The sequence below is a fragment of the Clarias gariepinus genome, chromosome 17 (genome assembly GCF_024256425.1).
Source record: "Clarias gariepinus isolate MV-2021 ecotype Netherlands chromosome 17, CGAR_prim_01v2, whole genome shotgun sequence".
NCBI classification, from domain to species: domain Eukaryota; kingdom Metazoa; phylum Chordata; class Actinopteri; order Siluriformes; family Clariidae; genus Clarias; species Clarias gariepinus.
Genome location: NC_071116.1, coordinates 23667086 through 23691430, shown reverse-complemented (window position 1 = coordinate 23691430; position 24345 = coordinate 23667086). Strand labels below are relative to the sequence as shown.

Below are 24345 nucleotides of genomic sequence, written 5' to 3'. Positions count from 1 at the left end.
ACCATCTCTCAGTGATATAAGAAGACATGCACCTAGACTGTAGGTGGTGGGATGAACTTGGATGTCTCTGGATGTCTCTGGATGTCTGTACAGCCGAGTCACTGGCAAAAGACAGATCTGCTTCTTAGAGGTTTGGGTTCTACCCACCTTATAGCACTTTTTTAAATTGCTCTGGATAAAAGCATCTGCCAAATGTCTAAAAGTAAATGTATCATGAGTACCCTGTGCTGTGACCCCAATAATGTTACTGTACCTTAATGGTATGTACAGTATATGTCCCAAATAAAGACATGGACCCAATCAAAAAATGCAGCTGCCTTATTTTTTTTTTTTTTGTGCTATGGAAAGAGCTGAAAAAAGTGCATTATATCAAGTATATATAAACCCTCGATCTCAAGCTTCAACATTTTTTTTACCTATTCTTATAAGCTTAATATTATACAAATTGAAAGCTTCTGCCTCATTTGAGATTCGAAAAATGACCAATATGTTAAAAAATAAAATGATTATAAAACCTTTTCAACTTTTATTTATCATTTATTTTATCTCACAGGGAGTGTTACCTAACATAGCATTAAAAGCACATATCATACAGCATAATAATTACTGTATTCTAAGGGGGGGAGCGAGTCAATATTAAATATTGTAAAACAGCGGCATCTTGTGGCCGATAGGTGGTAAAGGGAAAACTGCGATCATCTTAAATCCGGCAAGTGGTGGTCTCGTGTAGCGTGAATACCGGAATAGAAAGCGGGTATGGGATTTAAAAAAAAAAACTCTAATACATTCATACTATTCATATATAAACATTAAGCTGTATCTCAAAAACAAGATTTATACAAATTTTTAAAATACATTTTTGGGTACTATATTGTAAAAGATAAAATACACCGGTAAAAACTCTCCACTTTTCTTTTTTTATTAATCACAAAAAAATACAATTACAATATTGAAAAAATAAAAGTACAATATTTGGGTAAAAAGAATAATTATAAAATTAACTATACGCAATTAAATAAAAGATATACATTATAAGCAAACTAAAATGACAAAAGCTGCACTTAATTTCCGAGGAAGCAGGAGTCAGTGACGTCATCTGTACGGATTTGTTGGAAGTGTAGTTCCTTCTATCAGTTTTGTAGTCTTTCTCAGTGGAATTGGTTTTTATTTAAGTTCAGCTTTGTTCTGTGTGAGATTTTAAAAAGCGTGTATGATAAATGACAGAATTACAGTTACATTAACCAGAAGTAGAGCTGCTGCCATTTATTATTATTATTATTATTATTATTATTATTATTATTTTAGATTTGTGGCAGATTTACCTATTTATGGCAATTTAAAATATTTCCTTAAATTAAACAAATGTCTACAAAATATATATACTTAAATTTTTAATTATTTTAGACACTGAAAAGTGCAGGGTCATATTATACAATGTGAAAGAGGAGGAGTCAAGGCGCACCAGAAGTGACGTATGACCCGGTCCAGGCCCTTCTATCAAAAGCAGAAAGAAAGCGCGCGCAGAGGCAGTTTGGAGCAGCTGTGGTTCAGAAGTCCCACGCGCGTGCATTTGTTTTCATTTTTTACACAAAGCTTAATCAGAGAAAAAGGCGCGCTTCCTGATCTGATTCTAGTCAGACTCCGAGAGCCAGAGCATCACCGCTGAGACGCGCTGAACCTATTTACTTAGTTGTTGTTTATTTAAATATTAGATTAAAACCCCCGCAAAAATGTTCGAGGCCCGGCTGGTTCAAGGCTCCATCCTGAAGAAGGTGCTGGAAGCTCTGAAGGATCTGATCACCGAGGCGTGCTGGGACGTGAGCTCGTCGGGCATCTCTCTGCAGAGCATGGACTCGTCTCATGTGTCCCTGGTGCAGCTCACATTGCGCAGCGACGGCTTCGACTCGTACCGCTGCGACAGGAACCTCGCCATGGGGGTGAACCTCAGCAGGTCAGGCCTCACACACATGGACACACCTGTAATATCACCACTGGCGTTTAAATATCATATACTGGATATCATGTACTTTTAAATATCATGTACTGGAGTTTAAAAAAACTTTTATGTTTAAGCATAACGTATTTAAACATGGCGGACATGTAAGAACATGTCTGTGTTATGCGCATGCGCGTTTCGAGCCTGTCTTAAGACGGGATACAAGAACTTTTTAAATAAATGTGCAAGCGCTACATTTTACACACAATTCACTTTTAATGCTACGATTTATTATTGCGTAAATCAGTTAAACCTTAGAAAAGAACACCGAATGCATCCGTCAATCTCGCGCTTTTTTGTCTCTTGCGTGTGACGTAATTTTCGCGCGCACAGCCACTGTTGGCGGGAATCTTTAACTCGCGCGCAGCAGAATGTACTAGCATAGTGGCTAATCTTTTAAACATCGCGCGAACAGGATTTTATTGTTGTTAATCATTGGTACTACAAAATTTTATAATGGTTACCTTCAACTTTAGTGGTAACCACGGAGTTATTTATTAGGATTATTAAGATGTATGTTTTTCTTTCTTATGAAATAATTTTACAAGATAAATAATTAGTTATGGGTGAGAAAGTATTCACTGCCTTTGTAGTTTAGTGTGTAGTCTATATTTACACTTATTAAAATTAGCATAACTACTCTCTCCACTGCTGAGCATTTTTCTTGGACAATAAATAATTAAAAGCTTAAATTGGTTATTTTCTTTTACTCACCGATAAATGTTTAGTTAGCTCATTCATTTAAAACTGCAAATAGTTAAACTGACCTTTTAGTTAAATAGTCATATTTCTAGTAAGTTGTTTTGTAGCAGTGCCAAAAGCAACTTGAAGTTGTTTCTAAATGTCATGGCGATGCAAACAAAAACTGTGTGAAAAAATAACACAACCTGTTTAGTTTGGATGGTTTACATTGTTTTGCAACAGAAAGTATTATGTTTTTGGTTTCAATGAATTTGTGATTTGTGATTAACAGTGTTTTGTACACTTGTTTTTCTTTACCAGTATGTCCAAAATCCTGAAGTGTGCTGGGAATGAGGACATCATTACACTGAAAGCAGAGGACAATGCAGATACTCTGGCACTGGTTTTCGAAACTCTTAGTGAGTTGCGCTTTAGTAAATTTACTCATTCAAACCATCTCATAGAGACATGCATAATTGAGTCTTAATTTGAATATGTTCATGAGTATAATGATCTTGTGATTACTTTCAGACCAGGAGAAAGTCTCGGATTATGAGATGAAATTGATGGACTTGGATGTGGAGCAGCTTGGAATTCCAGTAAGTGTTCAGATATCCACTGCCGAAAGATTCACAGATCACACATCATAAATGTAAACAAGAGTGAAAATAACTAAATAGAAAATATCTTCGTGTGGTATGGACTTTTTGTAGTTAAAAGGACATGAACAACACTAGTGGGGTGTTTGGGGGAAATATGTAGAACTTTTTAATACACTGATTGCATTCTGGAGTTGTTTAAAGAAGCAGTGCTGTTTATGATAGTTCTTAAAGATGATCAAACGGTTTTATTTTTGCTGTATATTCAGTGAGTAACCTCTCATGTTTTTGTGTTTTTATAGGAGCAAGAGTACAGCTGTGTAGTAAAGATGCCTTCTGGTGAATTTGCCCGTATTTGCCGGGATCTGTCCCAAATCGGTGACGCTGTGATGATCTCCTGTGCTAAAGACGGAGTGAAGTTCTCTGCCAGTGGTGAACTAGGAACTGGAAACATCAAACTGTCCCAAACCAGCAACGTAGACAAAGAGGACGAAGCTGTAAGAGCAGTTTGTTGAGTTTTTAGTCCAAGGCAGGTTTTCTACGATTATTTATTCTATTGCCTTGGTAACATGTTTTATCCTTTTTATTAGGTCACGATTGAGATGAACGAACCTGTCCAGCTCATTTTTGCTCTGAACTACTTGAATTTCTTTACCAAGGCCACTCCTTTATCCAAAACAGTCACACTCAGCATGTCTGCAGATATTCCACTCGGTAAGACACACCATTATTTGTTAAGGCTCAACTTGTATAGTCTTTTATCCAGTTTTGTCATACATAATTTTTATTTTTAATTACACATCCTGACATTTTATTTTTTTATTCACTTTTTTTTCTCTCTCTCTCTTTCAGTGGTGGAGTACAAGATTGCAGATATGGGTCACATTAAGTACTACCTGGCTCCTAAGATTGATGAGGAATCATCATAAACTCTCACATAAATTCTCACCTGCTTCAGTCCCAACTATTCCTGCTTAACTGGTACATTAGTTGTTCCTGGGCTCCCAAGTCAGCAAACAGACACAACAGACTGTCCAATCAGTGAAGGTCACATTTACATGTGCTATGTTTAAAAAAAAAAAAAAAAAAAAATTGTTTTTCCCCCTTTTTTTCATTTTGATTATTGCTCTGATCTGCCTCTTTAAGCACTAGGGGTTTGTCTATCCTCATTCCAATACTTTGTAGATAAAAAATATCTGTAAATATGCCAATTTGGAATTTTCATCTGTTTCCCACTAATAAACATTTTGTAATGTGTGAAGGTGTGAATTACTATTTTTCCCCCCCTTTTTTTCTTAAAATTACTCTAACCTCACAGTATGTTGTAATCATTTTTTTTTATAGGCAACCTTGATCAAATTCATGGAACCCTTTTTTATTTTTTTTATTTTTTTTTTTTAAAACGGGTTTGTGCTAGGATCTTTAGAAACAGTCATGCACAATAATTGTACTGGTGTCCAGTAAGACTACATACATGTGTAATGGGGTAAACTGTTCTATAGCAAACCCAATTATGAGAAAGTAGATATGGTTATTATTAAGCTGATAATTTCTCCCTTATTGAGTAGAAGTGATGATTCTTAATGTTTAGGCAGCTGTAAATGAGTGTTTTCAGTTCTCAGTCGCGTTTAAATGACTAGCCCTTGCGTCAACGATAGAAGACAAAATGCCGAAGACCTCAGTTGTGTGGGAGCACTTTAAATTGATTGACGACAAAACAAAGGCAGTGTGTCAAATATGCGATTTGAAACTGGCCTACTTAGTTCTGTAAGTAGTACGAAACTATATTGGCATAAAAATGAGCTTTCATCTGCCACATTAATCAGTAATTTTTTACACATTAAAACGTGCATTTAATTTGCTTGAAAAATACTTGTGAATACTGCACGGCAGTCTTAAGGTACGGTAGCCCACCCTAGTAATAATTTGTCTAAAGGTACATCCCTAGGTATCGCAGCCATCAACCTCAGCATGCTCAACCAAACTGAAAAAGTTCACAGCAGCTCCTACAATTTTGAAAACCAATAATGGAGAAAAAAAAGAGGGAGGTAACAGATGCCATAGTTGATTTCATTGCTATGGATTTGAGACCCGTTAATGTAGTTGAAGGCAAAGGCTTTAAAAAAATTAATCAAGAAGATGGAGCCCAACTACAATGTCCCAAACCGTGCTAGTATTTCAAACACCCTGTCTTTAAAGTACAGTGATCTTCAAGGCCAAATGTCTATCATTAAAAATGCAACAGCCTTGAGTTTCACAACGGACATTTGGACCTCGGTGAGTATGGAGGTGTATATGGTGGCCAACTGTCATTTTTTATCTCAGGAGTGGGAGCTCTACCTTTGTTCTGGAAACCAAAGCATTTGAGTTGAGCCATACGGTAGTCAACATTGCACAACAGCTTGGAGACGCGACGAACGTATTCGCTATTCCAAATTATAAGCGAGTAGCCGTTGTTTATGACAATGCCAGCAATGTGAAGCTGTGCACCGAGACGTTGAAGGAAGAACCGGAGAAATGGGGCAACACTGAAGGGGTCTGCTGCTCGGGACACACCCTACAGCTATGCATAAATAGAGTTCTAAAACAGGACCGACTACGTCGCACAGTTGCGGCTGCCAGGAATCTCGTGGGACACTTCAAAAAAAGTGCAAAGGCTACAGCTGTATTGAAAGAGAAACAAACGCAGCAGAACGTTGCACAACACAAACTAATTCAAGATGTTGCTACTCGTTGGAACTCGTTGGATCTTGACCTGAAGAGGAGGATGATAGCCCTGCCATTAGAGAAATGAAGAACACCCTTATCACGGTGATAGACAGCAGATGGCAACTGTTAAGTTTGGAACCCAGCAGCATCTACCTCCTTTCTTTAGCACTAGACCAGCGATTCAAGCTCCTAAAATTCCCTGAGAAAGAGAAGAAGGACCTCATGTATCAACGCTGCGTATGCACAAAAACTTTGCTTACGCCAGTTTTCACGCTCACGGTCGGATTTACTAACAGTGAAATTAACGTGAGAATGTGCGTTCTTCCACGCCAACTTCATGTCTGGCGTACGTGTATTTCTTGTCTGTTTGTTTTATTTCCGTTGGCGACTCCTAGAGGCAATTATGTTAAATTGCACACTACAAAGTATCGCACCAACACGTGAAAAACATTGCTATTAATTTAGAATTGATAAAATGGGTTAATTGACACAATTTTTTCTGCAAATTATGTGATTTAGAACATAAAAAAGCATTTGCAAATGTATACAACCCTTAGTCTATGGCAATGGCAGTGTTGGCCTTATTAGAGGACATTGTAAGTGGCCGAATCCGAAGGGACGCGTTTTTAGGGATTACAGTGATTTTCTGGCCCACGATTATGACTGGCTTATCAGCCGTTTCAGATTTCCAAGAACTATCCTCTTGGAGCTCTGTGCTGAGTTGGGTCCAAATTTGGAAAGAGAGACCGCTCGGGGTTAAGCCAGTCGTCTTTAAACCGTGCAATGCCAGCTGTGTGGGACGGGATCATCCGCATGTTTAGCAGGTATATAAGGTTTCCATACCATGCAGTTGACCAGCCAAACATTAAAGCGCAATTTGCAGCGATCGCCGCTTTTTTGCTAATGTAATCGGAGCGATCGACTACACGCACACTGCTATAAAGGCGCCATCTGAAGACGAATTTGCATACGTGAATCGGAAACATTTCCAATCAATAAATGTGCAAATATGTGATGCTCAAATGCGCCTAACAAATATTGTGGCAAGGTGGCCTGGGTCAACCCATGATTCATTCATCCTCACAAACAGCATGGTTGGGATGAGGCTCCAGGGTGGCAGGGTGCGCGATGGGTGGCTTTTTGGTGAGTGATGTATTTAAAGATATTATTCCAGCTTTTTTTTTTTTTTTCCAAGTTATTTTTAAATTATTTTTTTATTAATTCCGGAGGACAAACTTGCAAATAACACAGTTTTTCTCCAGTCTACCTCCGATAGGAGCACCTCCAATTCACATTCTGTGAAGTGTCTCTTCTTGCTTGCTTTTGCCATTGCTTTTTTATTTGGTTTTGCCAAAGTGGAGTCATTACCATATTTATACAAGGGAGGAAGCGAGGAGGGGTTTTGCGCTCGTGCACTCAATTTTATGTTAATTCGGATGTACAAAGAAATTATGCGTGGGATTCCGCGTACGCAGTGTTTCATGCATCAGATTTTTTAAGTATGAATTCAACGCAAGTCTTTGTACATGAGGCCCCTGCTCTGTAGAGGTAGGCCTTTGTAGAACTGCTCCAGGTGTTGTTTGACAATGAGAAAATTTTTCCCAGCAAGCACTGTGGGAACCTGGCCCAGTGATGTGCTTTATTAACCGTGGTATGAACTTGGTTTAAATTTTTTGCTTCTGCTGTACTCGGAGGTTCCCACCACTAATTTGCCTTGGACCGAAAAGAGTTCGGCTCTGCAGATGAAATCATGCGTGATGAAAACCCTGTCGTTTGCTCTCCTAGCCCTGGAACGCGACGAGCTAGTCCTGCTCCACCACCGTATGTTGAGGCATCACAGTACAGGATCAGTTTCTAGTTTTCATCCTAGGGCTCTAACACCCTGCTGGATTGCAGAAGTTCCTTAGCGTGCTTGAAAGCTGTTTCCTGCTCATGTCCTCAGAGAGTAGGCGCATTGACGGATCCACATCCTATTGTAAACGTACGACAGTCTTGAGTAGGATTTAAGCTCAGCTGCTTTGACTTTTGTTGGCAGTGGATGCAGTCCCATCACACCCTCCATGGTGCACTGGAAAATAGGTGGACTGGAGCTCACGCCTGAAGATGGTCTTGAATATGGGAAGAGTCCCCTTTAAGAATTTTTGCTGTCATGAACTTTCTCATGATTCCTCATTTAGTCGAGTCAGTGGATAGACCTGGCTCACCACGCACTGCACCACGTTCCCTCCGATCCTCCAGCACTGCTCGCCTCATATTCAATAGAATGCATTAATTACTGTCTACTATTCACTCATTTAATTTATGGCTGATTGGGTTTCTGCAGGCTGTTTTTTTTTACCATCTACTGTACATACTTGGATTGTTTATTGCGAGAGGTCTTGTGGTATTTTCTAAGCAACGCTCTGTCTCTTCCCTTGTAACGTCCTCTGCTTCGCTAGAAGGGTTTCAGTCCTGAACGTAGAGCAGTTCGTGTGTTTATGCTGGATCTTTACCCATGTTACTGCTGAGGTCCAGCTCTGTAGAGGTAGGCCTTTGTAGAACTGCTCCAGGGTACAAGCGGTAACTGTTGAGCTGGCTGTGAGAGAGAATGGTGTTTATCTAGACATACGGTAAAACCTCGCTGCGAGCAGGGTTCGAACCTGCGCGGGGAAACCCCATTGGATTTCGAGTCCAACGCCTTAACCTCTCGGCCATCACAGCTCCGGTGGGACGCGGCGTACCTAAATGTTGTCGAACCACCAAACTTGTAAAAGAAAAACTCTTTCTAACATTCTGCTCAAAATTCTTCTTTACTTTGTGAAGATCTTCATGTGCTCTGTTGGGCTTCTATGTCCTTGAGATCATCACAGCTCCTTACTGGTTAAGCCATCAGGCACCCTTCCATGATAATTTCTACACAAGACTGTATGTATGAAGGCTGGTATCGGTTCTGGCAGATCCCCATTATGACTGCTGAAAGCATGATCCAGGTGTTGTTTGACAATGAGAAAATTTTTCCTAGCAAACACTGTGGGAACCTGGCCCAGTGATGTGCTTTATTAACCGTGGTATGAACTTGGTTTAAATTTTTTGCTTCTGCTGTACTCTGTGGTTCCCACCACTAATTTGCCTTGGACTGAAAAGAGTTCGGCTCTGCAGATGAAATCATGCGTGATGAAAACCCTGTCGTTTGCTCTCCTAGCCCTGGAACGCGACGAGCTAGTCCTGCTCCACCACCGTATGTTGAGGCATCACAGTACAGGATCAGTTTCTAGTTTTCATCCTAGGGCACTAACACCCTGCTGGATTGCAGAAGTTCCTTAGCGTGCTTGAAAGCTGTTTCCTGCTCATGTCCTCAGAGAGTAGGCGCATTGACGGATCCACATCCTATTGTAAACGTACGACAGTCTTGAGTAGGATTTAAGCTCAGCTGCTTTGACTTTTGTTGGCAGTGGATGCAGTCCCATCACACCCTCCATAGTGCACTGGAAAATAGGTGGACTGAAGCTCACGCCTGAAGGTGGTCTTGAATATGGGAAGAGTCCCCTACAAGAATTTTTGCTGTCATGAACTTTCTCATGATTCCTCATTTAGTCGAGTCAGTAGATAGACCTGGCTCAAGTCTAACTTGATGTCTTTCTGCCATCTAAATAAACCTTCTATTCTATCTTGTATTTTTGGAACAGGGTGTTGTTTCGCAGGTAGCAACTTGAATGCACAGGTAGAATGTAAAAATTTCCCTTTTCGCTGCGAGCAGGGTTCGAACCTGCGCGGGGAAACCCCATTGGATTTCAAGTCCAACGCCTTAACCACTCGGCCATCGCAGCCACCTGGGGTGTGGTGTTCATATGAACTGTTTTCCCGCTCCATATTCAATAGAATGCATTAATTACCGTCTACTATTCACTCATTTAATTTATGGCTGATTGGGTTTCTGCAGGCTGTTTTTTTTAACCATCTACTGTACATACTTGGATTGTTTATTGCGAGAGGTCTTGTGGTATTTTCTAAGCAACGCTCTGTCTCCTCCCTTGTAACGTCCTCTGCTTCGCTAGAAGGGTTTCAGCCCTGAATGTAGAGCAGTTCGTGGGTTTATGCTGGATCTTTACCCATGTTACTGCTGAGGTCCAGCTCTGTAGAGGTAGGCCTTTGTAGAACTGCTCCAGGGTACAAGCGGTAACTGTTGAGCTGGCTGTGAGAGAGAATGGTGTTTATCTAGACATACGGTAAAACCTCGCTGCGAGCAGGGTTCGAACCTGCGCGGGGAAACCCCATTGGATTTCGAGTCCAACGCCTTAACCTCTCGGCCATCACAGCTCCGGTGGGACGCGGCGTACCTAAATGTTGTCGAACCACCAAACTTGTAAAAGAAAAACTCTTTCTAACATTCTGCTCAAAATTCTTCTTTACTTTGTGAAGATCTTCATGTGCTCTGTTGGGCTTCTATGTCCTTGAGATCATCACAGCTCCTTACTGGTAAAGCCATCAGGCACCCTTCCATGATAAGTTCTACACAAGACTGTATGTATGAAGGCTGGTATCGGTTCTGGCAGATCCCCATTATGACTGCTGAAAGCATGATCCAGGTGTTGTTTGACAATGAGAAATTTTTTCCTAGCAAACACTGTGGGAACCTGGCCCAGTGATGTGCTTTATTAACCGTGGTATGAACTTGGTTTAAATTTTTTGCTTCTGCTGTACTCGGAGGTTCCCACCACTAATTTGCCTTGGACTGAAAAGAGTTCGGCTCTGCAGATGAAATCATGCGTGATGAAAACCCTGTCGTTTGCTCTCCTAGCCCTGGAACGCGACGAGCTAGTCCTGCTCCACCACCGTATGTTGAGGCATCACAGTACAGGATCAGTTTCTAGTTTTCATCCTAGGGCACTAACACCCTGCTGGATTGCAGAAGTTCCTTAGCGTGCTTGAAAGCTGTTTCCTGCTCATGTCCTCAGAGAGTAGGCGCATTGACGGATCCACATCCTATTGTAAACGTACGACAGTCTTGAGTAGGATTTAAGCTCAGCTGCTTTGACTTTTGTTGGCAGTGGATGCAGTCCCATCACACCCTCCATAGTGCACTGGAAAATAGGTGGACTGGAGCTCACGCCTGAAGGTGGTCTTGACTATGGGAAGAGTCCCCTACAAGAATTTTTGCTGTCATGAACTTTCTCATGATTCCTCATTTAGTCGAGTCAGTAGATAGACCTGGCTCAAGTCTAACTTGATGTCTTTCTGCCATCTAAATAAACCTTCTATTCTATCTTGTATTTTTGGAACAGGGTGTTGTTTCGCAGGTAGCAACTTGAATGCACAGGTAGAATGTCAGCCACCTGGGGTGTGGTGTTCATATGAACTGTTTTCCCGCTCCATATTCAATAGAATGCATTAATTACCGTCTACTATTCACTCATTTAATTTATGGCTGATTGGGTTTCTGCAGGCTGTTTTTTTTAACCATCTACTGTACATACTTGGATTGTTTATTGCGAGAGGTCTTGTGGTATTTTCTAAGCAACGCTCTGTCTCCTCCCTTGTAAGGTCCTCTGCTTCGCTAGAAGGGCTTCAGCCCTGAATGTAGAGCAGTTTGTGGGTTTATGCTCTATCTTTACCCATGTTACTGCTGAGGTCCAGCTCTGTAGAGGTAGGCCTTTGTAGAACTGCTCCAGGGTACAAGCGGTAACTGTTGAGCTGGCTGTGAGAGAGAATGGTGTTTATCTAGACATACGGTAAAACCTCGCTGCGAGCAGGGTTCGAACCTGCGCGGGGAAACCCCATTGGATTTCGAGTCCAACGCCTTAACCTCTCGGCCATCACAGCTCCGGTGGGACGCGGCGTACCTAAATGTTGTCGAACCACCAAACTTGTAAAAGAAAAACTCTTTCTAACATTCTGCTCAAAATTCTTCTTTACTTTGTGAAGATCTTCATGTGCTCTGTTGGGCTTCTATGTCCTTGAGATCATCACAGCTCCTTACTGGTTAAGCCATCAGGCACCCTTCCATGATAAGTTCTACACAAGACTGTATGTATGAAGGCTGGTATCGGTTCTGGCAGATCCCCATTATGACTGCTGAAAGCATGATCCAGGTGTTGTTTGACAATGAGAAAATTTTTCCTAGCAAACACTGTGGGAACCTGGCCCAGTGATGTGCTTTATTAACCGTGGTATGAACTTGGTTTAAATTTTTTGCTTCTGCTGTACTCTGTGGTTCCCACCACTAATTTGCCTTGGACTGAAAAGAGTTCGGCTCTGCAGATGAAATCATGCGTGATGAAAACCCTGTCGTTTGCTCTCCTAGCCCTGGAACGCGACGAGCTAGTCCTGCTCCACCACCGTATGTTGAGGCATCACAGTACAGGATCAGTTTCTAGTTTTCATCCTAGGGCACTAACACCCTGCTGGATTGCAGAAGTTCCTTAGCGTGCTTGAAAGCTGTTTCCTGCTCATGTCCTCAGAGAGTAGGCGCATTGACGGATCCACATCCTATTGTAAACGTACGACAGTCTTGAGTAGGATTTAAGCTCAGCTGCTTTGACTTTTGTTGGCAGTGGATGCAGTCCCATCACACCCTCCATAGTGCACTGGAAAATAGGTGGACTGAAGCTCACGCCTGAAGGTGGTCTTGAATATGGGAAGAGTCCCCTACAAGAATTTTTGCTGTCATGAACTTTCTCATGATTCCTCATTTAGTCGAGTCAGTAGATAGACCTGGCTCAAGTCTAACTTGATGTCTTTCTGCCATCTAAATAAACCTTCTATTCTATCTTGTATTTTTGGAACAGGGTGTTGTTTCGCAGGTAGCAACTTGAATGCACAGGTAGAATGTCAAAATTTCCCTTTTCGCTGCGAGCAGGGTTCGAACCTGCGCGGGGAAACCCCATTGGATTTCAAGTCCAACGCCTTAACCACTCGGCCATCGCAGCCACCTGGGGTGTGGTGTTCATATGAACTGTTTTCCCACTCCATATTCAATAGAATGCATTAATTACCGTCTACTATTCACTCATTTAATTTATGGCTGATTGGGTTTCTGCAGGCTGTTTTTTTTAACCATCTACTGTACATACTTGGATTGTTTATTGCGAGAGGTCTTGTGGTATTTTCTAAGCAACGCTCTGTCTCCTCCCTTGTAACGTCCTCTGCTTCGCTAGAAGGGTTTCAGCCCTGAATGTAGAGCAGTTTGTGGGTTTATGCTGGATCTTTACCCATGTTACTGCTGAGGTCCAGCTCTGTAGAGGTAGGCCTTTGTAGAACTGCTCCAGGGTACAAGCGGTAACTGTTGAGCTGGCTGTGAGAGAGAATGGTGTTTATCTAGACATACGGTAAAACCTCGCTGCGAGCAGGGTTCGAACCTGCGCGGGGAAACCCCATTGGATTTCGAGTCCAACGCCTTAACCTCTCGGCCATCACAGCTCCGGTGGGACGCGGCGTACCTAAATGTTGTCGAACCACCAAACTTGTAAAAGAAAAACTCTTTCTAACATTCTGCTCAAAATTCTTCTTTACTTTGTGAAGATCTTCATGTGCTCTGTTGGGCTTCTATGTCCTTGAGATCATCACAGCTCCTTACTGGTAAAGCCATCAGGCACCCTTCCATGATAAGTTCTACACAAGACTGTATGTATGAAGGCTGGTATCGGTTCTGGCAGATCCCCATTATGACTGCTGAAAGCATGATCCAGGTGTTGTTTGACAATGAGAAATTTTTTCCTAGCAAACACTGTGGGAACCTGGCCCAGTGATGTGCTTTATTAACCGTGGTATGAACTTGGTTTAAATTTTTTGCTTCTGCTGTACTCGGAGGTTCCCACCACTAATTTGCCTTGGACTGAAAAGAGTTCGGCTCTGCAGATGAAATCATGCGTGATGAAAACCCTGTCGTTTGCTCTCCTAGCCCTGGAACGCGACGAGCTAGTCCTGCTCCACCACCGTATGTTGAGGCATCACAGTACAGGATCAGTTTCTAGTTTTCATCCTAGGGCACTAACACCCTGCTGGATTGCAGAAGTTCCTTAGCGTGCTTGAAAGCTGTTTCCTGCTCATGTCCTCAGAGAGTAGGCGCATTGACGGATCCACATCCTATTGTAAACGTACGACAGTCTTGAGTAGGATTTAAGCTCAGCTGCTTTGACTTTTGTTGGCAGTGGATGCAGTCCCATCACACCCTCCATAGTGCACTGGAAAATAGGTGGACTGGAGCTCACGCCTGAAGGTGGTCTTGACTATGGGAAGAGTCCCCTACAAGAATTTTTGCTGTCATGAACTTTCTCATGATTCCTCATTTAGTCGAGTCAGTAGATAGACCTGGCTCAAGTCTAACTTGATGTCTTTCTGCCATCTAAATAAACCTTCTATTCTATCTTGTATTTTTGGAACAGGGTGTTGATTCGCAGGTAGCAACTTGAATGCACAGGTAGAATGTCAGCCACCTGGGGTGTGGTGTTCATATGAACTGTTTTCCCGCTCCATATTCAATAGAATGCATTAATTACCGTCTACTATTCACTCATTTAATTTATGGCTGATTGGGTTTCTGCAGGCTGTTTTTTTTAACCATCTACTGTACATACTTGGATTGTTTATTGCGAGAGGTCTTGTGGTATTTTCTAAGCAACGCTCTGTCTCCTCCCTTGTAACGTCCTCTGCTTCGCTAGAAGGGTTTCAGCCCTGAATGTAGAGCAGTTTGTGGGTTTATGCTGGATCTTTACCCATGTTACTGCTGAGGTCCAGCTCTGTAGAGGTAGGCCTTTGTAGAACTGCTCCAGGGTACAAGCGGTAACTGTTGAGCTGGCTGTGAGAGAGAATGGTGTTTATCTAGACATACGGTAAAACCTCGCTGCGAGCAGGGTTCGAACCTGCGCGGGGAAACCCTATTGGATTTCGAGTCCAACGCCTTAACCTCTCGGCCATCACAGCTCCGGTGGGACGCGGCGTACCTAAATGTTGTCGAACCACCAAACTTGTAAAAGAAAAACTCTTTCTAACATTCTGCTCAAAATTCTTCTTTACTTTGTGAAGATCTTCATGTGCTCTGTTGGGCTTCTATGTCCTTGAGATCATCACAGCTCCTTACTGGTTAAGCCATCAGGCACCCTTCCATGATAAGTTCTACACAAGACTGTATGTATGAAGGCTGGTATCGGTTCTGGCAGATCCCCATTATGACTGCTGAAAGCATGATCCAGGTGTTGTTTGACAATGAGAAATTTTTTCCTAGCAAACACTGTGGGAACCTGGCCCAGTGATGTGCTTTATTAACCGTGGTATGAACTTGGTTTAAATTTTTTGCTTCTGCTGTACTCTGTGGTTCCCACCACTAATTTGCCTTGGACTGAAAAGAGTTCGGCTCTGCAGATGAAATCATGCGTGATGAAAACCCTGTCGTTTGCTCTCCTAGCCCTGGAACGCGACGAGCTAGTCCTGCTCCACCACCGTATGTTGAGGCATCACAGTACAGGATCAGTTTCTAGTTTTCATCCTAGGGCACTAACACCCTGCTGGATTGCAGAAGTTCCTTAGCGTGCTTGAAAGCTGTTTCCTGCTCATGTCCTCAGAGAGTAGGCGCATTGACGGATCCACATCCTATTGTAAACGTACGACAGTCTTGAGTAGGATTTAAGCTCAGCTGCTTTGACTTTTGTTGGCAGTGGATGCAGTCCCATCACACCCTCCATAGTGCACTGGAAAATAGGTGGACTGGAGCTCACGCCTGAAGATGGTCTTGAATATGGGAAGAGTCCCCTACAAGAATTTTTGCTGTCATGAACTTTCTCAAGATTTCTCATTTAGTCCAGTCAGTAGATTGACCTGGCTTAAGTCTAACTTGATGTCTTTCTGCCATCTAGATAAACCTTCTATTCTATCTTGTATTTTTGGAACAGGGTGTTGTTTCGCAGGTAGCAACTTGAATGCACAGGTAGAATGTCAGCCACCTGGGGTGTGGTGTTCATATGAACTGTTTTCCCGCTCCATATTCAATAGAATGCATTAATTACCGTCTACTATTCACTCATTTAATTTATGGCTGATTGGGTTTCTGCAGGCTGTTTTTTTTAACCATCTACTGTACATACTTGGATTGTTTATTGCGAGAGGTCTTGTGGTATTTTCTAAGCAACGCTCTGTCTCCTCCCTTGTAACGTCCTCTGCTTCGCTAGAAGGGTTTCAGCCCTGAATGTAGAGCAGTTTGTGGGTTTATGCTGGATCTTTACCCATGTTACTGCTGAGGTCCAGCTCTGTAGAGGTAGGCCTTTGTAGAACTGCTCCAGGGTACAAGCGGTAACTGTTGAGCTGGCTGTGAGAGAGAATGGTGTTTATCTAGACATACGGTAAAACCTCGCTGCGAGCAGGGTTCGAACCTGCGCGGGGAAACCCCATTGGATTTCAAGTCCAACGCCTTAACCACTCGGCCATCGCAGCCACCTGGGGTGTGGTGTTCATATGAACTGTTTTCCCGCTTCATATTCAATAGAATGCATTAATTACCATCTACTATTTACTCATTTAATTTATGGCTGATTGGGTTTCTGCAGGCTGTTTTTTTTAACCATCTACTGTACATACTTGGATTGTTTATTGCGAGAGGTCTTGTGGTATTTTCTAAGCAACGCTCTGTCTCCTCCCTTGTAACGTCCTCTGCTTCGCTAGAAGGGTTTCAGTCCTGAATGTAGAGCAGTTTGTGGGTTTATGCTGGATCTTTACCCATGTTACTGCTGAGGTCCAGCTCTGTAGAGGTAGGCCTTTGTAGAACTGCTCCAGGGTACAAGCGGTAACTGTTGAGCTGGCTGTGAGAGAGAATGGTGTTTATCTAGACATACGGTAAAACCTCGCTGCAAGCAGGGTTCGAACCTGCGCGGGGAAACCCCATTGGATTTCGAGTCCAACGCCTTAACCTCTCGGCCATCACAGCTCCGGTGGGACGCGGCGTACCTAAATGTTGTCGAACCACCAAACTTGTAAAAGAAAAACTCTTTCTAATATTCTGCTCAAAATTCTTCTTTACTTTGTGAAGATCTTCATGTGCTCTGTTGGGCTTCTATGTCCTTGAGATCATCACAGCTCCTTACTGGTTAAGCCATCAGGCACCCTTCCATAATAAGTTCTACACAAGACTGTATGTATGAAGGCTGGTATCGGTTCTGGCAGATCCCCATTATGACTGCTGAAAGCATGATCCAGGTGTTGTTTGACAATGAGAAATTTTTTCCTAGCAAACACTGTGGGAACCTGGCCCAGTGATGTGCTTTATTAACCGTGGTATGAACTTGGTTTAAATTTTTTGCTTCTGCTGTACTCTGTGGTTCCCACCACTAATTTGCCTTGGACTGAAAAGAGTTCGGCTCTGCAGATGAAATCATGCGTGATGAAAACCCTGTCGTTTGCTCTCCTAGCCCTGGAACGCGACGAGCTAGTCCTGCTCCACCACCGTATGTTGAGGCATCACAGTACAGGATCAGTTTCTAGTTTTCATCCTAGGGCACTAACACCCTGCTGGATTGCAGAAGTTCCTTAGCGTGCTTGAAAGCTGTTTCCTGCTCATGTCCTCAGAGAGTAGGCGCATTGACGGATCCACATCCTATTGTAAACGTACGACAGTCTTGAGTAGGATTTAAGCTCAGCTGCTTTGACTTTTGTTGGCAGTGGATGCAGTCCCATCACACCCTCCATAGTGCACTGGAAAATAGGTGGACTGGAGCTCACGCCTGAAGATGGTCTTGAATATGGGAAGAGTCCCCTACAAGAATTTTTGCTGTCATGAACTTTCTCAAGATTTCTCATTTAGTCCAGTCAGTAGATTGACCTGGCTTAAGTCTAACTTGATGTCTTTCTGCCATCTAGATAAACCTTCTATTCTATCTTGTATTTTTGGAACAGGGTGTTGTTTCGCAGGTAGCAACTTGAATGCACAGGTAGAATGTCAAAATTTCCCTGTTCGCTGCGAGCAGGGTTCGAACCTGCGCGGGGAAACCCCATTGGATTTCAAGTCCAACGCCTTAACCACTCGGCCATCGCAGCCACCTGGGGTGTGGTGTTCATATGAACTGTTTTCCCGCTTCATATTCAATAGAATGCATTAATTACCATCTACTATTTACTCATTTAATTTATGGCTGATTGGGTTTCTGCAGGCTGTTTTTTTTAACCATCTACTGTACATACTTGGATTGTTTATTGCGAGAGGTCTTGTGGTATTTTCTAAGCAACGCTCTGTCTCCTCCCTTGTAACGTCCTCTGCTTCGCTAGAAGGGTTTCAGTCCTGAATGTAGAGCAGTTTGTGGGTTTATGCTGGATCTTTACCCATGTTACTGCTGAGGTCCAGCTCTGTAGAGGTAGGCCTTTGTAGAACTGCTCCAGGGTACAAGCGGTAACTGTTGAGCTGGCTGTGAGAGAGAATGGTGTTTATCTAGACATACAGTAAAACCTCGCTGCAAGCAGGGTTCGAACCTGCGCGGGGAAACCCCATTGGATTTCGAGTCCAACGCCTTAACCTCTCGGCCATCACAGCTCCGGTGGGACGCGGCGTACCTAAATGTTGTCGAACCACCAAACTTGTAAAAGAAAAACTCTTTCTAATATTCTGCTCAAAATTCTTCTTTACTTTGTGAAGATCTTCATGTGCTCTGTTGGGCTTCTATGTCCTTGAGATCATCACAGCTCCTTACTGGTTAAGCCATCAGGCACCCTTCCATGATAAGTTCTACACAAGACTGTATGTATGAAGGCTGGTATCGGTTCTGGCAGATCCCCATTATGACTGCTGAAAGCATGATCCAGGTGTTGTTTGACAATGAGAAATTTTTTCCTAGCAAACACTGTGGGAACCTGGCCCAGTGATGTGTTTTATTAACCGTGGTATGAACTTGGTTTAAATTTTTGGCTTCTGCTGTACTCGGAGGTTCCCACCACTAATTTGCCTTGGACTGAAAAGAGTTCGGCTCTGCAGATGAAATCATGCGTGATGAAAACCCTGTCGTTTGCTCTCCTAGCCCTGGAACGAGACGAGCTAGTCCTGCTCCACCACCGTATGTTGAGGCATCACAGTACAGGATCAGTTTCTAGTTTTCATCCTAGGGCACTAACACCCTGCTGGATTGCAGAAGTTCCTTAGCGTGCTTGAAAGCTGTTTTCTGCTCATGTCCTCAGAGAGTAGGCGCATTGACGGATCCACATCCTATTGTAAACGTACGACAGTCTTGAGTAGGATTTAAGCTCAGCTGCTTTGACTTTTGTTGGCAGTGGATGCAGTCCCATCACACCCTCCATAGTGCACTGGAAAATAGGTGGACTGGAGCTCACGCCTGAAGGTTGTCTTGACTATGGGAAGAGTCCCCTACAAGAATTTTTGCTGTCATGAACTTTCTCATGATTCCTCATTTAGTCGAGTCAGTAGATAGACCTGGCTCAAGTCTAACTTGATGTCTTTCTGCCATCTAAATAAACCTTCTATTCTATCTTGTATTTTTGGAACAGGGTGTTGTTTCGCAGGTAGCAACTTGAATGCACAGGTAGAATGTCAGCCACCTGGGGTGTGGTGTTCATATGAACTGTTTTCCCGCTCCATATTCAATAGAATGCATTAATTACCGTCTACTATTCACTCATTTAATTTATGGCTGATTGGGTTTCTGCAGGCTGTTTTTTTTAACCATCTACTGTACATACTTGGATTGTTTATTGCGAGAGGTCTTGTGGTATTTTCTAAGCAATGCTCTGTCTCCTCCCTTGTAACGTCCTCTGCTTCGCTAGAAGGGTTTCAGCCCTGAATGTAGAGCAGTTTGTGGGTTTATGCTGGATCTTTACCCATGTTACTGCTGAGGTCCAGCTCTGTAGAGGTAGGCCTTTGTAGAACTGCTCCAGGGTACAAGCGGTAACTGTTGAGCTGGCTGTGAGAGAGAATGGTGTTTATCTAGACATACGGTAAAACCTCGCTGCGAGCAGGGTTCGAACCTGCGCGGGGAAACCCCTTTTGGATTTCGAGTCCAACGCCTTAACCTCTCGGCCATCACAGCTCCGGTGGGACGCGGCGTACCTAAATGTTGTCGAACCACCAAACTTGTAAAAGAAAAACTCTTTCTAACATTCTGCTCAAAATTCTTCTTTACTTTGTGAAGATCTTCATGTGCTCTGTTGGGCTTCTATGTCCTTGAGATCATCACAGCTCCTTACTGGTTAAGCCATCAGGCACCCTTCCATGATAAGTTCTACACAAGACTGTATGTATGAAGGCTGGTATCGGTTCTGGCAGATCCCCATTATGACTGCTGAAAGCATGATCCAGGTGTTGTTTGACAATGAGAAATTTTTTCCTAGCAAACACTGTGGGAACCTGGCCCAGTGATGTGCTTTATTAACCGTGGTATGAACTTGGTTTAAATTTTTTGCTTCTGCTGTACTCTGTGGTTCCCACCACTAATTTGCCTTGGACTGAAAAGAGTTCGGCTCTGCAGATGAAATCATGCGTGATGAAAACCCTGTCGTTTGCTCTCCTAGCCCTGGAACGCGACGAGCTAGTCCTGCTCCACCACCGTATGTTGAGGCATCACAGTACAGGATCAGTTTCTAGTTTTCATCCTAGGGCACTAACACCCTGCTGGATTGCAGAAGTTTCTTAGCGTGCTTGAAAGCTGTTTCCTGCTCATGTCCTCAGAGAGTAGGCGCATTGACGGATCCACATCCTATTGTAAACGTACGACAGTCTTGAGTAGGATTTAAGCTCAGCTGCTTTGACTTTTGTTGGCACTGGATGCAGTCCCATCACACCCTCCATAGTGCACTGGAAAATGGGTGGACTGGAGCTCACGCCTGAAGATGGTCTTGAATATGGGAAGAGTCCCCTACAAGAATTTTTGCTGTCATGAACTTTCTCAAGATTCCTCATTTAGTCCAGTCAGTAGATAGACCTGGCTTAAGTCTAACTTGATGTCTTTCTGCCATCTAGATAAACCTTCTATTCTATCTTGTATTTTTGGAACAGGGTGTTGTTTCGCAGGTAGCAACTTGAATGCACAGGTAGAATGTCAAAATTTCCCTGTTCGCTGCGAGCAGGGTTCGAACCTACGCGGGGAAACCCCATTGGATTTCGAGTCCAACGCCTTAACCACTCGGCCATCGCAGCCACCTGGGGTGTGGTGTTCATATGAACTGTTTTCCCGCTCCATATTCAATAGAATGCATTAAATACCGTCTACTATTCACTCATTTAATTTATGGCTGATTGAGTTTCTGCAGGCTGTTTTTTTTAACCATCTACTGTACATACTTGGATTGTTTATTGCGAGAGGTCTTGTGGTATTTTCTAAGCAACGCTCTGTCTCCTCCCTTGTAACGTCCTCTGCTTTGCTAGAAGGGTTTCAGCCCTGAATGTAGAGCAGTTCGTGGGTTTATGCTGGATCTTTACCCATGTTACTGCTGAGGTCCAGCTCTGTAGAGGTAGGCCTTTGTAGAACTGCTCCAGGGTACAAGCGGTAACTGTTGAGCTGGCTGTGAGAGAGAATGGTGTTTATCTAGACATACGGTAAAACCTCGCTGCGAGCAGGGTTCGAACCTGCGCGGGGAAACCCCATTGGATTTCGAGTCCAACGCCTTAACCTCTCGGCCATCACAGCTCCGGTGGGACGCGGCGTACCTAAATGTTGTCGAACCACCAAACTTGTAAAAGAAAAACTCTTTCTAACATTCTGCTCAAAATTCTTCTTTACTTTGTGAAGATCTTCATGTGCTCTGTTGGGCTTCTATGTCCTTGAGATCATCACAGCTCCTTACTGGTAAAGCCATCAGGCACCCTTCCATGATAAGTTCTACACAAGACTGTATGTATGAAGGCTGGTATCGGTTCTGGCAGATCCCCATTATGACTGCTGAAAGCATGATCCAGGTGTTGTTTGACAATGAGAAATTTTTTCCTAGCAAACACTGTGGGAACCTGGCCCAGTGATGTGCTTTATTAACCGTGGTATGAACTTGGTTTAAATTTTTTGCTTCTGCTGTACTCGGAGGTTCCCACCACTAATTTGCCTTGGACTGAAAAGAGTTCGGCTCTGCAGATGAAATCATGCGTGATGAAAACCCTGTCGTTTGCTCTCCTAGCCCTGGAACGCGACGAGCTAGTCCTGCTCCACCACCGTATGTTGAGGCATCACAGTACAGGATCAGTTTCTAGTTTTCATCCTAGGGCACTAACACCCTGCTGGATTGCAGAAGTTCCTTAGCGTGCTTGAAAGCTGTTTCCTGCTCATGTCCTCAGAGAGTAGGCGCATTGACGGATCCACATCCTATTGTAAACGTACGACAGTCTTGAGTAGGATTTAAGCTCAGCTGCTTTGACTTTTGTTGGCAGTGGATGCAGTCCCATCACACCCTCCATAGTGCACTGGAAAATAGGTGGACTGGAGCTCACGCCTGAAGATGGTCTTGAATATGGGAAGAGTCCCCTACAAGAATTTTTGCTGTCATGAACTTTCTCAAGATTTTTCATTTAGTCCAGTCAGTAGATTGACCTGGCTTAAGTCTAACTTGATGTCTTTCTGCCATCTAGATAAACCTTCTATTCTATCTTGTATTTTTGGAACAGGGTGTTGTTTCGCAGGTAGCAACTTGAATGCACAGGTAGAATGTCAAAATTTCCCTGTTCGCTGCGAGCAGGGTTCGAACCTGCGCGGGGAAACCCCATTGGATTTCAAGTCCAACGCCTTAACCACTCGGCCATCGCAGCCACCTGGGGTGTGGTGTTCATATGAACTGTTTTCCCGCTTCATATTCAATAGAATGCATTAATTACCATCTACTATTTACTCATTTAATTTATGGCTGATTGGGTTTCTGCAGGCTGTTTTTTTTAACCATCTACTGTACATACTTGGATTGTTTATTGCGAGAGGTCTTGTGGTATTTTCTAAGCAACGCTCTGTCTCCTCCCTTGTAACGTCCTCTGCTTCGCTAGAAGGGTTTCAGCCCTGAATGTAGAGCAGTTTGTGGGTTTATGCTGGATCTTTACCCATGTTACTGCTGAGGTCCAGCTCTGTAGAGGTAGGCCTTTGTAGAACTGCTCCAGGGTACAAGCGGTAACTGTTGAGCTGGCTGTGAGAGAGAATGGTGTTTATCTAGACATACGGTAAAACCTCGCTGCGAGCAGGGTTTGAACCTGCGCGGGGAAACCCCATTGGATTTCGAGTCCAACGCCTTAACCTCTCGGCCATCACAGCTCCGGTGGGACGCGGCGTACCTAAATGTTGTCGAACCACCAAACTTGTAAAAGAAAAACTCTTTCTAACATTCTGCTCAAAATTCTTCTTTACTTTGTGAAGATCTTCATGTGCTCTGTTGGGCTTCTATGTCCTTGAGATCATCACAGCTCCTTACTGGTTAAGCCATCAGGCACCCTTCCATGATAAGTTCTACACAAGACTGTATGTATGAAGGCTGGTATCGGTTCTGGCAGATCCCCATTATGACTGCTGAAAGCATGATCCAGGTGTTGTTTGACAATGAGAAATTTTTTCCTAGCAAACACTGTGGGAACCTGGCCCAGTGATGTGCTTTATTAACCGTGGTATGAACTTGGTTTAAATTTTTTGCTTCTGCTGTACTCTGTGGTTCCCACCACTAATTTGCCTTGGACTGAAAAGAGTTCGGCTCTGCAGATGAAATCATGCGTGATGAAAACCCTGTCGTTTGCTCTCCTAGCCCTGGAACGCGACGAGCTAGTCCTGCTCCACCACCGTATGTTGAGGCATCACAGTACAGGATCAGTTTCTAGTTTTCATCCTAGGGCACTAACACCCTGCTGGATTGCAGAAGTTCCTTAGCGTGCTTGAAAGCTGTTTCCTGCTCATGTCCTCAGAGAGTAGGCGCATTGACGGATCCACATCCTATTGTAAACGTACGACAGTCTTGAGTAGGATTTAAGCTCAGCTGCTTTGACTTTTGTTGGCAGTGGATGCAGTCCCATCACACCCTCCATAGTGCACTGGAAAATAGGTGGACTGAAGCTCACGCCTGAAGGTGGTCTTGAATATGGGAAGAGTCCCCTACAAGAATTTTTGCTGTCATGAACTTTCTCATGATTCCTCATTTAGTCGAGTCAGTAGATAGACCTGGCTCAAGTCTAACTTGATGTCTTTCTGCCATCTAAATAAACCTTCTATTCTATCTTGTATTTTTGGAACAGGGTGTTGTTTCGCAGGTAGCAACTTGAATGCACAAGTAGAACGTCAAAATTTCCCTTTTCGCTGCGAGCAGGGTTCGAACCTGCGCGGGGAAAGCCCATTGGATTTCAAGTCCAACGCCTTAACCACTCGGCCATCGCAGCCACCTGGGGTGTGGTGTTCATATGAACTGTTTTCGCGCTCCATATTCAATAGAATGCATTAATTACCGTCT

The 24345-nt window shown here is 43.4% G+C and overlaps 1 protein-coding gene and 17 non-coding genes across 18 annotated transcripts; 1 reads left to right on the top strand and 17 right to left on the bottom strand.

The window, feature by feature from the left end:
* Positions 1 to 1514: 1514 nt before the first annotated feature.
* Positions 1515 to 4533, top strand: pcna (proliferating cell nuclear antigen). Its single transcript, XM_053515615.1, has 6 exons — positions 1515 to 1951; positions 2999 to 3096; positions 3209 to 3276; positions 3579 to 3773; positions 3867 to 3990; positions 4129 to 4533. Exons 1-6 carry the CDS (start codon positions 1731 to 1733, stop codon positions 4203 to 4205), a joined length of 783 nt encoding a protein of 260 aa, XP_053371590.1. The 5' UTR covers positions 1515 to 1730; the 3' UTR covers positions 4206 to 4533.
* A 4070-nt stretch (positions 4534 to 8603) lies between these two features.
* On the bottom strand, positions 8604 to 8685 carry trnas-cga (transfer RNA serine (anticodon CGA)). The gene has a single exon. It is a non-coding gene; the product is annotated as a tRNA-Ser (tRNA).
* A 1024-nt stretch (positions 8686 to 9709) lies between these two features.
* trnas-uga (transfer RNA serine (anticodon UGA)) lies at positions 9710 to 9791 on the bottom strand. Its single transcript has one exon. It is a non-coding gene; the product is annotated as a tRNA-Ser (tRNA).
* Positions 9792 to 10199: 408 nt separating this feature from the next.
* Positions 10200 to 10281, bottom strand: trnas-cga (transfer RNA serine (anticodon CGA)). The gene has a single exon. It is a non-coding gene; the product is annotated as a tRNA-Ser (tRNA).
* Positions 10282 to 11702: 1421 nt separating this feature from the next.
* Positions 11703 to 11784, bottom strand: trnas-cga (transfer RNA serine (anticodon CGA)). The gene has a single exon. It is a non-coding gene; the product is annotated as a tRNA-Ser (tRNA).
* Positions 11785 to 12808: 1024 nt separating this feature from the next.
* On the bottom strand, positions 12809 to 12890 carry trnas-uga (transfer RNA serine (anticodon UGA)). The gene has a single exon. It is a non-coding gene; the product is annotated as a tRNA-Ser (tRNA).
* A 408-nt stretch (positions 12891 to 13298) lies between these two features.
* Positions 13299 to 13380, bottom strand: trnas-cga (transfer RNA serine (anticodon CGA)). Its single transcript has one exon. It is a non-coding gene; the product is annotated as a tRNA-Ser (tRNA).
* A 1421-nt stretch (positions 13381 to 14801) lies between these two features.
* Positions 14802 to 14883, bottom strand: trnas-cga (transfer RNA serine (anticodon CGA)). Its single transcript has one exon. It is a non-coding gene; the product is annotated as a tRNA-Ser (tRNA).
* Positions 14884 to 16304: 1421 nt separating this feature from the next.
* On the bottom strand, positions 16305 to 16386 carry trnas-uga (transfer RNA serine (anticodon UGA)). The gene has a single exon. It is a non-coding gene; the product is annotated as a tRNA-Ser (tRNA).
* Positions 16387 to 16794: 408 nt separating this feature from the next.
* trnas-cga (transfer RNA serine (anticodon CGA)) lies at positions 16795 to 16876 on the bottom strand. The gene has a single exon. It is a non-coding gene; the product is annotated as a tRNA-Ser (tRNA).
* Positions 16877 to 17900: 1024 nt separating this feature from the next.
* Positions 17901 to 17982, bottom strand: trnas-uga (transfer RNA serine (anticodon UGA)). The gene has a single exon. It is a non-coding gene; the product is annotated as a tRNA-Ser (tRNA).
* Positions 17983 to 18390: 408 nt separating this feature from the next.
* On the bottom strand, positions 18391 to 18472 carry trnas-cga (transfer RNA serine (anticodon CGA)). Its single transcript has one exon. It is a non-coding gene; the product is annotated as a tRNA-Ser (tRNA).
* Positions 18473 to 19893: 1421 nt separating this feature from the next.
* Positions 19894 to 19976, bottom strand: trnas-cga (transfer RNA serine (anticodon CGA)). Its single transcript has one exon. It is a non-coding gene; the product is annotated as a tRNA-Ser (tRNA).
* A 1024-nt stretch (positions 19977 to 21000) lies between these two features.
* Positions 21001 to 21082, bottom strand: trnas-cga (transfer RNA serine (anticodon CGA)). Its single transcript has one exon. It is a non-coding gene; the product is annotated as a tRNA-Ser (tRNA).
* Positions 21083 to 21490: 408 nt separating this feature from the next.
* Positions 21491 to 21572, bottom strand: trnas-cga (transfer RNA serine (anticodon CGA)). The gene has a single exon. It is a non-coding gene; the product is annotated as a tRNA-Ser (tRNA).
* Positions 21573 to 22596: 1024 nt separating this feature from the next.
* On the bottom strand, positions 22597 to 22678 carry trnas-uga (transfer RNA serine (anticodon UGA)). The gene has a single exon. It is a non-coding gene; the product is annotated as a tRNA-Ser (tRNA).
* Positions 22679 to 23086: 408 nt separating this feature from the next.
* trnas-cga (transfer RNA serine (anticodon CGA)) lies at positions 23087 to 23168 on the bottom strand. The gene has a single exon. It is a non-coding gene; the product is annotated as a tRNA-Ser (tRNA).
* A 1024-nt stretch (positions 23169 to 24192) lies between these two features.
* Positions 24193 to 24274, bottom strand: trnas-uga (transfer RNA serine (anticodon UGA)). The gene has a single exon. It is a non-coding gene; the product is annotated as a tRNA-Ser (tRNA).
* Positions 24275 to 24345: the final 71 nt, after the last annotated feature.